General features: G+C 41.4%; 1 protein-coding gene across 2 annotated transcripts in view; it reads left to right on the top strand.

Moving 5' to 3' along the window:
* The first annotated feature begins 2,970 nt into the window (after positions 1-2,970).
* The window catches only part of LOC117219293 (protein turtle homolog B), a 329,095-nt gene continuing 314,850 nt past the window's right edge, over positions 2,971-17,215 (top strand). For both annotated transcript variants that reach the window (XM_033468332.2, XM_033468329.2), the window contains exons 1-2: positions 2,971-3,710; positions 15,942-16,149. In XM_033468332.2, the coding sequence (XP_033324223.1) occupies positions 16,032-16,149 (118 nt within the window). In that variant the 5' untranslated portion in view covers positions 2,971-3,710; positions 15,942-16,031. The remainder of the gene's footprint in view (positions 3,711-15,941; positions 16,150-17,215) is intronic.

Genomic DNA, 17,215 nt, shown 5'->3' with positions numbered 1-17,215 from the left:
TCGGACCGCTTCCTGTTTCCCTCTCAGAATCGATGACACGCGAGTCCCGCCCCATTTGACGGTTCCTGATGACCACTTCGACGACTTCGCCGCACCAATTCGAACCGAGTCAACGAGCCCGCGATATATCGTAGTCGGCACTTTCTTTCTTAGATTTCTCAACGTTATTCTGACCTTTTCTACGAACGTTGCAGTTTAACGATCAATCTACCACGATGGTCAAAATGACCGGTTCCACAAATTTTATTTAAACATTTTTGGCATTATTGGGCCACTTTTGCAGCAAATGATTGAATAAATTTCTTGATTCAAGCAAACATTATAATAAAAATTGTAAAATGTCGAAATAAGTTCAGTCTTGTAATTGCTAATAAATGATGAATAATAAATAATATAATATATTATATAATAAATAATAAATAAGTAGTAAATGATATGAATGATATTTTATGGTATCAGATTTCTGTGACGTTAAAAGTTTACTTCCACGAGTTCCCGCGAGAGGTGCTAATCAAACATCGGTGCTCTCTCTCTCTCTCTCTCTCTCTCTCTCTCTCTCTCTTTCTCTCTCACCGATACATTATCTTGATAAATTATATTTGTATAAGTGTGGTACCACTATGATAGTATAATTGTAATGGGTACTGCACATGCACATACAGAATAGAACAACAGAGACTCTCGCCGATAATACGAAAGTTTCGCTAGATCACCGTGATTTAGTGCTAAAAATATTTCCGTATTTTTAGAATGTGTACAGAGTGTTTCCTCTAACCGAGTACACTGAAATATCTCGGGATGGATTGAAGCTACTAAACAAATATTTATACAAAAGCTGTCAAAGAGGTGTCTTACGTAATATTAACAATTTAAATTAACAAGGATATTTCAAGTTCAACTGGATTTTTCTAAATCGGGTCATACATTTTCTTATTCGTATTACGACTGTACTCGGTTAAACGAAACGCCCTGTATATTGTTATTTATCACTGAATTATATCTAATTTACAACAGTAAAAAATTCACATTTTTCTTTATTGCACCGTGCATGAAACATGGCCTTCGAATGATTGAATGGCTTCGAGAGAGCCGAGCCAAAATGAGCTCAAAAATGATTTTTGTTTGTCGGATTGTCGAACAATTATGCGGAGATAATTTTGATATCATAAAACTGATAAAAAAAAATCGGGAAACGAATAAATAGCACAGCGCGAGAGACAAGGTCCCGCCAATGAGCCCAAATAACAGCACCGGGACAAAACTTCCCTCCAGACTCAAACAACTAGAATCGACTGCCACGACAGACGGGCCAGTGACTCAAATATTTGTTCGCAAGAAGCTGTTGCATTTGTTTGACCGAATTACACAGCAAGGAAGCTACTAACAAGAAACTATGCCGTTCAACAAAGAGCCGTGGACAACTGTGTTAAGAAAACGACGAGTTTACACAGTCGGAAACAGGTCTGGACCAATAAAAGCGCTACTCTGGAAGAAGACAATTATTTATTTACGCGTTTCCTATTGAATCCGAAACGGAACCGGATAGCTAGCGCATGAAATCGATCGCAGTGAAATCATCGAAACAAACTAATTAATATATCTATCAGAATAATTACATAATTCATTTCCCGCGGTATCATCTCGCAGTGTAAATAAATGATCATTTTCTAGGAGAGCGGCCGGTTATCGATCCGATTCTGCTCTTCGACGCGCGAATTACTATCAAAATCATTATCATCCAATTTATATTCAATCCCCCTCGAAACAACAATTGCATCCGTTACTATTTTATCGAAATAGTATGCCTGGACATCGTACACGTGCCGATGCGTCGCATGTTTTTGAACGGACGCGAACGAGGTAAATGTACCCGTTATGAAACACCGCTCGATTTTTAGCTGTTCTTGAAACAACAGCACAAACAATAGGATAAAAAATAGCCGGGGCACGTGAAAAACGGTGTAAAAATTCGACCTATATTTTCGAACGCGGCTCCTTCTAAATTCACGGACACTGCTATGTAACAGTCGGCTGTAAAAGGAACGTTCGTTCGAATGGAAAAAAAGATCCCTTGCAGGCATTTGAAATTCCTGTTTCAAAATAGGAACATTGAATATGAAACACGGGGACATGGCGCGAAGACGGTGTCCCGTAATATAAAGACACGTTCGTACATTACTATTTCATTCGTATTACTTTCATTCGTACGAAATAAATATTTAGAGATCAGACCGCGGAACTTTATGCAAAATGAAAATGTTCCAAGATGATTGCAAAAAAAACCCAGAAATGAAACAAAAATAAACTGTTTCTTCTAATAATTCAAAGAAGCAGGAAATGCTCTAACAATATTATCAATATTGATAATATTCTTTTCATTCTGTTTATGTCTTCAGAATTTTCAGAATATCATGTTCACTCGTTTCTGCAATAATAAGTGTATTCACTGCGTTATCCAGAAACATCAATTTACCGCACAGTAATATAAATATTCGACGACAACACCTTTCAGTTGTATTCAAATCGGTGACAATGTCATATATCCTTGGAAAGCGTTCCATAATGGGTACTTTTACCTTGCACATTTTTGGACAACATCCCGAAATTCTTCTCGTTCTCGATGCATCGCCTGGCCGGTCCGTAGCCTCTTCTCTCGGTTGTTCATCTCTGGAGCGTAGGCTGCGAGCTCGCACGAAGATTATCGAGCTCGCACGAGAGAACAGAGAGAGAGAGAGAGAGAGAGAGAGAGAGAGAGCGAGAGGGTGCGCAGTCGGGGGTGTCGTTGGGAACGGGGGTGCACGCGCGGCAGAGGTCCCGACTAGGTGCACCGGAGAGAGATCCAGCACGGCGGCCAGCGGAGGAGAGTAGCGGGGGGGCCGCGAGGGTGCAAGAGGGTGGAGGAGGGTGGTTTCGGGCGCAGGTTGGAGTGAGGATGGTATCCGTGCGCGAAAGTTCGTCGCCAGCATCCAGTGACATCGCGGAGCTCGGCGCGCGCGCTTCGTTTCCCTCGAGCAACGTTCCCACGCAGTGTTTGCAACCCCCGATGTCCCGCGATCGGCTAGCCTAACCGGTTAGGCTGGCCCGGTAGCCGGTCCACGCGTCCCTCGTCCCTGCAACCAGAGGATTTCTGCGGTTCCGGTTCGTAGATCCCGCGGGATCGGTCCGTTCGTCGGGATCAGTGATCGATATTCTTGTGTTTACGTCCCGATCGGGCTCCTACCCGCGATTGGATACGCAGCTGGTCGCCTCGATATCGTCGTTCGGGAACAGGAAAATCGGGCCCGGAGCCGCGAGACATCGTCGGTGGATCATCGGGATCCCGAGGATCGATGGAAACAGTGCGTGCGAATGCGAACGGAACTCGAGAACGCCGCGAGATGATGTTCTCTCGGGACAGAGTGGTGTGAGACGCGCGGCGGACACTTGAGACCGATGACAGGACGTAGTCAGGCCACGTGTTCGGCGCATAATTCAGCCTGGACTTGAGTTCACCGCGAGCGAGCTACTCTTCGGACCATGGTGTGCTGGTTGGAATAAAACGAGACAGAGAGAGATAGAGAGAAAGAGTGAGGGAAAGAGAGAGAGAGAGAGAGAGAGAGAGAGCGAGAGCGGAAGGGAAAGAGAACGCGCGAGGAAGTGTGCGAACTTACGTGCGAGTGTATCGGCGTGTCAGGTGGCTACGGAAGTCGGAGAACTCGGACAGGACACAGGTAACCGGAGCTGCTTTCTTCAACAAATTCGCCCGGTAATCACTGGATTCGGCCCCGGGAACAAAAAAAAAATCCAGCGCGGAACTGCTCTTTCGAATTCCTGTCCTCCGGCAGCGCTTCGTTACACTCACGCCGATGAATCGACCCTCGGATTTTTTCCGGCCGATTCTTCCCGGTAATCGATCGCCCCGTGGGCTTCGAAGTTCAAACGAATTTTCGGAAAATGCCGCGTTCGAGTTCTACCTTGGCTGCTTTGGGGACGGGGTCGTTAGAGGCAGCCCTTCGGCTCTGCTTTGCACGGTTTTTACCGTTTTTACTTCGAATTAAGTAGCCTGCTCTTGCTCTTCTTTTGAATCGCGTTCGAAAGCTGTGCATTTTGTTCGATTCTTCCTTTACCAGAGAGGGCGTTTTAAAAGTTGATCGTTCAGCTTACCTGATCCTCTGCCGTCGCGTCGATTTTGCATCTGGGGGGTTGGTTAATTTTGCAAATTAACGCTTCATCTACCAGCAGTTAAACGGTAATCCATGAAAAATCGAGCACCTTGCAAGCGAACAGCAACAGTAATTTTATTCGCAAATCTTCCGCGAGCTCCTCCGAGATTATTGTTTCAAACTTGTTAAGATCTTCGTAGACGCGGCGGCTAACCGAGCGACGGTTGCTAAAGTTTGGACGAGGGTCTAGAAGGTGCTCGATCGAAAGGGCCGTGTCAGGATCAAGTTGCAGAAGAGTTTGCGAGGAAATTTCGAAAAGTCGGTCCCACAATAGAATCATGATTCCCGATGCGACGCAGAAAGGTTTCGCTCGATGGCTTCCTGAATATTTTCTACTGCGCCAGCAGATACAGCTGTGTTATTCCCGAATGATACCTGCGCGACGAAATTTGTTTACCAGCGGCCGAATATTGGCCCCTTGCGGGACCCGCAAGATATGCTTGCCTCCGAAAAATTTTCTAGTAAATTCTTCTCTGACTTCGGTGGAGCACCGACCCCGCCATTTCCTCTTCCGAAGTTCACTCCGCTTATTCGGATTTTTCTCGATTTGTATATCCCTCTTCGTTTCTTAAGTTCTCCCCTTCGACCAGCAATAACGCGTTGCAATCGAAGATAAAATTGATTAGTCCTTGTTGAACAGCCAACCCTTTGTTTCCTGTGTATTTTCAAAAGAATTGTAACACTATTCTTGACCCGTTAACCGGGCAATTAACTGTTGTTCAACACGTTTCACAATGGGGACTGTTTTCTTTCACGGTGAAAAGTTATTTAAAGAATCGCTGTTCAATTGTTGATTATTTAATCAGACAAAATATTTTTCTGGCACATTTAGAAATGTAGACCAAATATTTCCAATGTACGAAGAATTAATTGAGTAAATAGCAATAACTATCTTACGGAATGCTATTTCTTGAAGCAATTAGGCAATTAATTAATTTTTATACAATAATTAATTCTTTTTCTCCATTTTCCTGTGATTTTATAACTAATTGGTAACTTCCCGTAAATATTCAATAAATGAATAAATAAATAAATTACCGTCGGGACATCAAGATCTCGATTCTTTCCCCAAACTTTTCGAATAACACGATTTCCACTTCTTGGTTACGTTTGTTCTTGAAGGAAATAGATGCCTTCAATTAATTACACCTTCCAATTAATCTATACGATTTTGGCATCATAGAATAACGTCCTGCACTAACAGATGATGCCTGTCCAAGGGATGACACCCTCGTTCGAAACTAAACTGTGCAAATTCGAAGTGTTATCATATGGTGACGCCAGGTTTTTATAAGCAAGAACGACGTAAAACTTCACGTATCACTGTTAAAAATTTCCATGCCGAAAAAAAGCCCGTTGGAGATGTCTTCCCGCTATGACGAATTATTTCGTCCAGATTGCAAATGTTTATGACCAAACTTACACGAAACGGAGTGACGAAAAATCGTGCTCGTGCTGCTAAAGGTGTCGCTGCATTTTGACGAAGACGAGAACATCGCTGAGTTTTATTAAACGTTTTATTATCCATACTTTTATAAGAGTAATGCGTAACATTCGCGGTCGAAGCGTGGCTGACACAACAGGGTTAATGCGCCGAGGAAGAAAATATAGCTGCATTCCCATTAAAACGGCTCAAGATTTTACAACCGCCCGGTGTTACCGTGACGAAAATAGCCATAACCTTGTCCCCGAAAGATGATCCAGCTCTCGGATAGGCTGCGACATTCCCACCACACGTAATGTTTCGCACGGAAAACATTTTTTTCTCGGCTGCCGCCCGATACGCTGATGGATGTCGCCATTTATCAGTCACTGGCTGCATCCTTGTCAGCGGGCATGACAGAGAGGATATCGCGAATTACGCTTCCCCGATTTTATTTTGATTTTCACCCGTACTTCGACGCGAGAGAAAAACAGGGAAAGAGAGAAAACGAGAGAGAGAGAGAGAGAGAGAGAGAGAGACAGAGACAGAGAGAGAGAGAGAGAGAGAGAGAGAGATTGTGTGTGTGTGTGTGTGTCGCGCTCATACACGCGCGCGCTTTAAAAAACATCGGCGGCAGCTCGATAAAAAAATAATACATTTCAATCGGTGATGCGCGAGACTACAATCGTTCGTGCGCTTGTACGCCTCGCTCGAAAAATGGCTACGGTGGTATAATGCGTAAGGTATAACACGGTTTAGATCGGGCAAATCGTGCGGACGGAACGCATCGTTCCGCTTCGACTTCCGTGGAAACGTTTCGCCTTCCCGACGATTTACGTGTTTTCGCGGAAATATAACCGCGGCCGAGAGTGAATCCGCGAACCGAAGCGCGGGCAACTTATTAATATTAACCGCCGATAATATTAATTGATTTCGTTTCACTGTTGATTTCGCCCGTAGTCTGAAGCAAGTATCGCCGAGGTGCTTCGATAGCTTTAAATAGAAGAGTAAGCCATCGTTTAATTTCTCTCTCATTTATTAATTACCGTAATTTAATCATCGATTGACTCATCGGCACTGAGGCAATGTCTTCGCTTCCGCGGAACATTGCACGTCGCATGCTCGCGTGTCTGGCCACGAAAGCTGACCGAAATTATTCACTTCGTTTTTGTGCAGTTTGGGAATGGAATAACGCCAATACTTACTATTATTTCGCTACAAAAAAGTTCGGGGTGTAACAAAATTTACAAACGAATTTATAGATGCAACTTAAATTATTTTATCTTAATGCAGACATTCTTTTGTAATTATGGATTTGAACGAGCTAGCGTCATCGAGTTTATTCGTTCTCCATCGAACTCGTATATTTTTTAGTCGTTTGGCCGGATTAGGCATAGAACAGCAATGGAACGTTGTTTCTTTTTATATTTTTTTTCCTCCTTTTTCTTGTAATTTTATAACGAATTGGCTACTTCCCGTGTACATTCAATAAATAATAAATAAATAAATTATCGTCGGGACATCAAAATCTCGATTCTTTCTCTAAGCTAATTTGCGCCTATTGGTTACGTTTGTTTTTGAAGGAAAATGATGCTATATAATCGACAGAATGCCTTTCAATTAATCTAGATGGTTCGCCGGGTCTTCGTTTGTCTTATTTGATCGAACTTAAGACTTCTACAGACGCGAATTGGTAGTTAATCCTTTTTATATCGATATTAACGCGATATCGAAACATGCGTTCGAAATTTCATTGGAAGCGTAAACAAACTCTGTATGAATTGATCAATTCAGTCACAATAACACTGGTAATACAGTACATATGTAATACTTAACGTAAAGTAAAATACACACTTATCTAAAGCACCTACAAAGGAGAGCTGGCATTAATATTACTTGGATCCGTAAAAAAATGTCGGTCAAATTTTCAGCACGCATATAAGTTACCGAGATCTGCGAAAGACGTCTTTTAATTATCGTTATAGACTCAGATAAGAAGTAAGAAAACGAGGGTTTTTAATTTTGACTTTTCATTCCAAGTAATGACAAAATTAAAAAAAAATGTTTAGCTCTCGTCTAATAGACTAGTCCCTCTGTTATCACTTTTGTGGCCCACTGTATGTACTTCACTGTGCGCCGTTCGACACTTTCCGCTGTCAATTCTGCAAATTTCGACGCGTAATCAAGTGGCATTGACTTCGGAGCACTCTCGCAAGAGGGTGGAAGATCGAATTTTGGGCTGTCCAACCCCGGAGGAAAAATATCGAGTGCTTTCAGAAACAGCAGATAGACGGGCGTATTTCGCGGGGGGAGGTACGGAATATGCGTTCGTGAGTTAACTTCCTTATCGCGTCGGGAAAAGACGAGGTAAAAGGAGATCTCCTTGTTTTCGCTGGGATTTCTGGAACGGGATTAAAGGTAAACTGATTAGCGGATCTTCTAAGCCGATTCCGAAGCGTACCCTTTTGATTGGGGCTAGTAGAAAATTAGCGTCGCCCCGCGTCGCGTCGGGTATTCGTCGCCTAATCGTCTCGGACGCTTCTCCGAATGTCGGTGGGCCTTTAGAAATCCGAGGGCACCCCGATGAACAGCAGGGCGCAGGGGCGGAAGAGGCGCGCGCGCTCGAACCTCGCTAATGGCCGTTTAACAGCCCTGTGAAAAGGCGAGAAGTGACTCGACTCGAACTTCTCGATATCTCGTCCACGTTGCGTCTTCAGCGGGCGTCGTCTCGTCGGTCATTTTCTCTCGGCTCGACTCGCTTGCTCGCGCGGTATTAACCGCTCCCCGAGGACCCTCCCTCAGACACTTCGATTCTCGTTTCGAACGCGAATCGACGACAAATTGGCCACCAATTACATCGCGCCGTTCGCTTCCCGGCCGTTTCCATCCGCTCGAGAATGCACGACGGCGCGCGATTCTTTGCTGCACGACGCGCCGCGCCGGCTCGTTCAAACGCTGGTACTATCGATCACAAGACACGAATAATTAGACCATTGTTTTCTCGCTTCGACGCTGCAAGTTCTCGCATCTTCGCATTGTTTTATCTTATTTCTCGCACTTACGATCGTTGCCGCGTAGAGCATGGCGTTCGAAGAATTATGAGGAATAAATTGCTTTTCTGATAGTAAGAGAAAGGTGCCGAATATCAGACCCAGTTTTGTTTAAATTATAATGCTTGATTAGAAACTGTAGGAGAAAGTTCGTCGACCGATCGCAGATAGATTCGAACCCGGATCTTTCGCTTATCGGGACTGACTGATTTAACCCGAGAAAGATAACCTACGTCGCAGAGGCGCCTGCGAAGACTGTTGATTTTTGTTAATTTTTCATTGAGGTCTAGTGATTTAAGTTTAAAATTACTTAAAATATAAAAAAATATAATATAAATGCATTTTATTTTTACAATAATGCCAAACCTTTAAAATGACTAGATTAACTTAAATAAATATCCATTGTTAGTATAAAATTGACGCCTTAGAAAAGCATGCGCCTCTGAAGCGTATGGTTATCTTTTACGTACGTTGTCATATGGTTATCTTTCTAGGGTTAAGGGGAGGGCAACCCTGTGAACATCAGCTACCAGTAATATTTACCATAAAATCTTGCAAATATATTCCTTTAAAGGATTTTCTACGACAAAGTCAAATATATAGAGATTAATTTTGTACACATATCTTTTTGGTAAGGAACAAAATTTTAGCTATAGAAAACGTTACAATTTCCACAAAAATAAAGTTTTCCGGCTGAAATTTTGTTGCTTCAAATGATCTAAGGAACCCACCACTTTCGGATTGCGGGACATTTTTGAGACCCCCTGTAGTGGCTCACTCTAGTAGCTCACTCGCTCTCATTCGATCTTCCTGTGCATTGTTTCGCATATCTTTTGTCTTCACATTGATTTACAACAATGTCAACAATATACAGACGGGATATACAGCATCAAACTGTGTACAGTACATATCAAACTCTGCCGTCCAGGGAAACAGCCTCGCGCAGAATTCAGCCGTACCTAAAAGGAGTTAAGGAGAGGTCTCGCAGTATGCAACTTCCCCACACAGCCACCAATTTAATATTGATATCTTCCGATTGGTCGTACCGTTATTTATGCAACAAAAATGCACGCGAACGTTAACTCGTCGCGTTTATTTATTCAGCTCGTTATTTATTTACGGCGCGTGCAACGCGCGATACTCAGGCAGTATTACATTGCAGTCACGTTTATTTATTTGCAGCGCGCGATACACGATTATAAAAACGTGCGAATTAAATCGCACACTCCACCCCGTTCGAAACTGAAACCCCCGAATATGTAATCAGAGTTTCGCCGGTATTTTGTTCGAGCAAAACGCGCAACTGGATTTCGCGAGAAGTTCTCGCCCAGCAAACGGCTGAATTTGCGTAAAGATCCGCGGCCGACCGGGCAACAAAGTTTCATTGCTTCGATCGCCTCGTCGCTCCGCGCCGTTCCGCGCCGCGTCGAGTTTCCGCGCGCCGGTTCGTCGTTGCGATTATGACAGACAGCGTCGTTCCGCTCGATCCGAACAACAGCAGACAACAATATCATTCCGGTGTCACGATCCCCGGTCACGTTTGTAGCGTACGATAGCTCGACTCGACTCGAAAGTAGACTGAAGTAATTCCGTGCGTCGGATGCGGAACACATCCGAGAGACAACTCTCTCTCTTCCGATCTCGTTGGACGAGCTTCGACGGAACCTCCCTCCTTCCGCCTGTTCCCGAAGTATGTATTCGGCGCCGGCTTTCGATGCCGAAGACGAAGCCGAAGACGAAGCCGAGGCGAGTAAAAAGCGGTCTCTCGTAATGGCGCGACGAGCACCGTAATTTCGCAGCGGAGATCGCTATCTCCGACGATAATTTCGACGTTGAGCTCTTGAAAACCAGAATGGATAGCATTTCGCAACCTTTACTGTCTCCCCCACCTCGGGCCGGCTATCTTCCAGAGTCGATCTTCTCGGTATAACGTATCGCGAACCGTAAACCAGGAATATATTTCGCGAATCGTTCAATGGTTTTACGATGCACGGTATTTGCTCGCGAATATGTTTACGTTCCTTTAAATCCTAATCTCGCGGTCGGACGGCGCGGCGTTCGAGCCATCCTCCGTATGTATATAGCATTCGCCTGGTTGATAGATGGAGTTTCCCCTCCCTAAACGACAAGCAGTAGACTGCTGCGGGATCTTTTAAATATTTTACGACGCCGAGTCCGAAAAAAAAAACAAACGGATATATGGATACACCGCGAATCCGCGACCTTAAAATAATCGATATTCCTCGATGAAAAATTTACGAGAATTGCTCGCGAACTGCATCCGTCCCGCAATTTACGCGAGTCTATTCTCACGCGGTTAAATTATAACTGGGCCGCGGATTCGATGGATTTATTTATAGGAAAATTTGATGAACGAAACACGGAACAGTGATGGCACAAAAAGGAATTCACAAGTACTGTCGCATTGGTGCCAATGTATCGACATCGTTAAATGAGTATATATATATATATTTTTATCGCATTCGTAGTTTACGTAATCGATAAGGAACGTTTATGTTTTGCATAAAGATTCGTTGTCTAATTTGAACACTATTTACGCGGTTTATTTTATACCCGTTGTCAATTTGTACGATCCGAATTTTTCAAGCCAGTAAATCTTTGCGAGGGTCTTGAATTAGCTAAAATATTAGCTAAAATATTTCGACAAAATTTAACGAAACGTTGCAGCAAATATACGAACTTAATAAAAGAAAAGATTGAGAAAAAATTGTTCAAACAAATTTGTAATATACAATGGCAATGAAAATGGAGTCGAACTTCCGAATATTTCAAGCGATCAAAGATGATGAATTTTTATGAATTAAAAGTTACAGTAAATTAACTTTTCTTTTCTGAAATGTCATAATTATATTTTTTTTATTAAACTGTATGAAATAAATATGTTCATTCTAGAACTTACGCCAATTAAAAAGAAAAGCTTAATTGTTTTGAATTACAGTAGCGACAGTGATACATTGATATAAGTGATAAATTGACTTTTCTGTTCTAAAATGTCATAATCATATTTTTTTTTATTAAGCTGTATGAAACAAATATGTACAACCAAAAACTTATGCCAATTAAAAGCAAAAGCTTGATTGTTTCAAATCACAGTAGCGATAGTGACACCAAATAAAATTGACTTTTCTTTTGTAAAATGTCATAATCACTTTTTTATTAAGCTATTTTTATTATACCAACATCAATTTCCAATACATTTTATTTTCTATTTTCTATTTCCGCGACCAAATCCTCATCGAACGGAAATTCGCGTGCATTTAGTGTCAGGTGTACAGCCATTCAAAATGAAAGTGTCGCGTGAAAAAGGCGACACGTTTGCCCGTTTTCGAGAGAGAAATTCTCAAAGATCGTCCACGTATTCGCTTCTCGTCTTATCTTTAGCGCGGGCATCTTATCATTGCGAATTTATTTACCACGAGCTCGCAGTCGCGCCGGCGCGGTATGTATTTTGCATACATATTCCGGCATGGCCGACGTAGCGCCGAGAATTTCGATAAGCACTTTTATCGGAAATTTCTCGAGTAATACTCGTCGAGGTAAAGTTCGCCGAGGAAAATTGGTTTGGCCGGCCGGCAAAAGGAATTCGATTTTTTGACCGTTTGGCGCCGCAACGTCGAAAGACGTTTCTCCGGCCATCGGTCCGGTATACCTCGCCTCTTATCTAATCCGTGAGAGCCCCGACACTTTTCTGTTTCCATGTGAGCGCCGTAGCCGGCCGGAAGGAAATTACGGTCCCGGATGAATTGTTTCCTGGCGGGCGAGGCCAGAAATTTCGATAACCCTCTTTTCCCGGGCCAGCCGGTATCGAATTGCGAGCAGACTCTATCTACCCGTTGCGCGCGCGCGTGTAACTTTGTTTCCGCTATCATCTGTCGGGTTTGTTTTTGGTTACAGGAAATGAAATTCTGCACTGTGTGCGGCCGCCGTGGCCGGGGGCGAACCGAAGAAACAGCCGTCATATCGGAATACGGTATCGACGCCGCGCGAACCTCATTTTTTTTCACCGACGGCTTGCGGGATATCATTCCATAGACGGGGTGTATGGTGCGGGTTGTTTACCATGGGAACTGGTAGTCGTTTTTCTCGACGCCCGTTAATACTCGGACACTTTTCAAAACGCGATAACATTTTTTAGAACTGGATTAAACCACTTGAATTTCTTTTTTGGTGATAGAGGGACCAGTCTACTAGATCATAACTAGAATGCTGTTTTTAAATGTTACTATTATAGTAAATAATCTCTGATTGACGCGCAGATTCTGCACAAAAATGGATAATTTGGAATGAGAAGATACGATTATTCGAGCCTTGGATCTCGTATTTATAATTGTTGACTCTTCCCAAATTGTCCATTTTTATTTCCAAGCTGGGCGTCAATTAGGGAGAATTTACTGTATCATTGACGAGCCAATCAAGAAGCATGGATTACATGCGACATTACATGCAAGGCTCGAATAATCGTATCTCGTCTTCCCAAATTAACTATTTCTGTGTAGAATCTGAGCGTTAATTAGGGAGAATTTGCTGTACTTAGAATGATCGATGAAATTTTCAGCAAGCATATAATTTATCGAGATCTACGCAATGCGCTTCTTAAATTTTCGTTACGGAGACTAATAAAAAAGTTGGGAAAACAGTATTTTAAAATTCTTTTATCGTGTCCACAAATTGCAATTTTCCAAAATAATTTTTTAACCATTGTTTAGTAAACTAATCCTTCTAACATCCCCACAAAAAATTCAGATCGGTCGGCCCATTCATAAAAAAAGTTATTCCGTTTTTGAAAGGTGTGCGAATACCTTTTTTGCCCACTGTACGTTGTACAAAAATTGCCATACGACGCATGTGTTATGTTCGCTGAATTTATTCATTCTTCTTTTATGTTCTTCACATTGTTAGTCGATCGTAACAATATCTACGCTCGTTTATAAAAACAAGAGACGTTTGTACACATATATCGACATTGTTCTATTTTCGGTGCTCTTGCATCGGACAAAATACTTCGCATTTAATCGGAAAGAAACGCTTACAAGAGGAAACGTTTTTCTGTGCCATAATTCTTTTAGAAAACCGGAATTTCATTTTTTATCGTGATCTGTAGAAATATCCCCATAAAATACTTAGAAACCATGGGAAATCCTTCGCTCGTTTTGCAACGTTTAAATTATATTTTGTATTCTCGTCACAAATTCTTAACGAAGCATTTGCGGACCTTTTGTTGTATAACATTTCAGTCTTATTTTTTACTTGTAGAACAATGTTTACAACGTGAATTTTCCGGCGTGCCCAAAAGAAGTAGCCGAAAATCGTATCTTGCCGAATTTCCGACATGAAATAAACGCTTAAAGATGGTTGTGCAGGTGCAGGGACAGCAGCGGACGGTGAAACCGAGCGTATGAAACTCGATTTGAAATAATTTCATTTTCACGGCGACATCTTGGACCGCCCGGTTATCGGCTCGACTCGAGCCTTTCCGTTTCTTGTCCCAGCATTCGGATCGAATTCTAATGTCGAGTTCCCTGCGCGGTGGCCGGCCATAATCCGGAACGGGTTTATTCCCTATTAAAACGTGCTCTTCCTCTCCTCTCCCCCCCTCTTCCTCGCCAACCACAAAAAGATGAATTATGAAGATTGAAAAAGCTGGATAAACCGCCGTTCAAGGGAAGAGAGAACTTGCGAACGCTCGTTTAACAATAGAAGATTATTAGACCGTGGATTTTTCTGCATCCCTGGCAAATACGATCTCGGGGAAATACAATAAAATACGTTGTTCGATGAGATTTAATATCGCTTGCGGTTCGACGCTGGATTAATCATATTTCGTGAAATAATTATTTCATTATCGATTTCTGCAGTGGAATGAACGCCGTTTATTTGTTCTGCAATTATCTGAAGAGCACTTTTCAATCGTGCGAACTCATCAAAGCCGGCCGGAGAAGACAATTAGCGAGCTGCCGTTATGTGAACAATGTCCCGTGTCCGTAACGTCTGAATATGTAAACGGAGTTTTACCGTAATGTAATTTCGTCCTACTCGACGCGCGTTGGCGAATTACGAGACCCTGCTGTAAAATGCTTCCCGGTTTAACCCCTTAAGTGACTAGCCCGTGACAGTCACGAGTTCGCACGCTTGTTGCTCGATGGCATTCGCTAAAATTTAATCGTGTCCAAATCGACTGTTCTGTACGCCATTTTATTTTACATATTTCTTTAGTTTTTCATCGACACTCCGCTGTCACACTCGGCGAAACTGTCCCAGATTTTATTTCTCGATAGAGTGATAAAATCTGGGACATTAGGGGATGATATTGTAACGAGAAGAATGTAATTAACGCGTTGACTGCCGCGTGGGCCATGTCGTTCGCATATGCGACCGACAGAATTCTTTTACCAATTTTTCTTACAATTTATTAAGTATGCCAAAGTCTATTAGGATCTTTTATGCAACGTGAAACATTTAACTCCTTTACTTTAATTCTCTCTTGTAAACTATATGTTTCGAACAAAAGTTGTTTGGTATAAAGTGCAGCATGCACGGCAACAATTAATTTTTTTGTTATTTTTGATACTATTCATTCTTTGATACTATTGCCAGAATTTGTATACAGAATAATTCATTAAGCTGCGCCATTGATTCATTTCAATTTATTTATATTCAATATATAATATTATATTATAATATTGTATATAATATAATATAGTATTATATTAAATATTGTATATTTATATTTAAATATTATATATATAATATTTTTTATTAATATATATATGTTATATGTATATTAATATATATTTATTATTGACATATTTTTGTAGGCGATCGGCTCCCGAAATCGCCGATGTAGCCTAATCTGAGTTAGCATTTTGTTATGAACAATAACTACAATCGGCCGTTCGATACTCTCTTATCTGCATGTTCGATCATTATACTAACATAGTTAATATTAGCTAATTAAGTTGTTCTGTCTTTGTGTATCTTTCGTGGACACTGGCGTGACACAATTAACATATTAACTATTAATTAAACGTACTTGGAAGTGAGATATCGCGTTCTAATAAAAGAAACTATGTTTCAATTATATTATATTTCGCAGAAAAATCGCGACAGCGGAGAGTTAAACAAAAGAGAACGCTGCGTTACATAGGAGTTTCAGCTTTAATTCTCGAATGTCTCTTAAGGGGTCACCTTGCCTCGACATTCTTTAAAAAATCTATCGACGCTAATGCGCTCGTTCCGTTTTTACAGTTACAGACCGATCCTTGTCCCGAGAACAAGACGCGAAAGTCCGTCGTTAGGATGGTTTGAGGGTGAAGTTGTCAAGAGACGTTCGTCAGTATGCTGTGGATATTGATCGCAGTGACGTGCATCGAGGTATCGACCTTTGCCAGCGCACAGCCGAAAAAACCGACCACTGCTCAAGAAGATGCGAACAACACCGAGCCCGAGCATCCCAGTGAGTACCCTTTTCGAGTTCATGCCATTGTAAAGATGGCGGCGAGCCTCTTTCAGGAAAACAACAAAAATGAGCCGTGTACCAACAGCCGTGTCCCCTTGAAAGGGATGCTGCAATCTACAAATGTATATGCATGTGTATAGTCAGGCCCGAAAAAATTGTCCAATGTTTTTAGAGACAAACAGAGGCTTCGAGGTTTCAAATTAGTCCAGATTTATTGTCGTGCAATTCTTTTCTGAAATCTCGTCAGGATTTTCGTTCTATCGGGGACCCGATCGACGCGCGTTACGATGCCTGAATTGAAATTTTTTGTTCAAGTTTCCAAACATATACGGTAAATTCTCCCCAATTGACGCTTAACTTGAAAAACAAAAATGGACAATTTTGGAAGAGGAAGTACGATTTATTGAGTTTAATATTAATATTAATTGATAAATAATATTATTATTTATATAATTAATATATATATATATATATATATATATATATATATATATATATATATACAGATTGTCAACAACTATAAAACTCAATTAATATTATATATTATATATTATATATTATATATTATATATTATATATATTATATATATTATATTATATTATATTATATATATATTAAAACTCAATTAATATTAATAATATTAATTATATAAATTTATATAATTTATATTATTAATATTAATTGAGTTGTTGACAATCTGTAACTATAAAAACGAGCCGCGTGGCTCGAATAATCGTACTCGTATCCTCTTCCCAAATAGTCCATTTTTATTTCCAAGCTGAGCGTCAATTACGTAGAATTTACTGTATCACTGACGAGCCAATGAAGAAGCATGGATTACCTGCGACATGTTTCGAAATTGGTTTTACAACTGTTTTGTACCGGAGGTCGGAGATTATTTGCAACGAAAAAGTATTAGTTTTAAAGTTTTGTTACTGATGGACAAAACGCGCCAGGCCATAAAACATTAACTGGTTAAAGCGTTATTAAAACGTTAAAAATAGCGGCTACTTTCAAAACTTAAAAAAAAAAATGACCTCGAGAGAAAGATCACGCGAATCA

Source organism: Megalopta genalis, chromosome 2 (genome assembly GCF_051020955.1).
Source record: "Megalopta genalis isolate 19385.01 chromosome 2, iyMegGena1_principal, whole genome shotgun sequence".
Classification (NCBI taxonomy): Eukaryota; Metazoa; Arthropoda; class Insecta; order Hymenoptera; family Halictidae; genus Megalopta; species Megalopta genalis.
The sequence above is the reverse complement of the archived record's forward strand: the minus strand, read 5'-3'. Positions and strand labels throughout refer to the sequence as shown.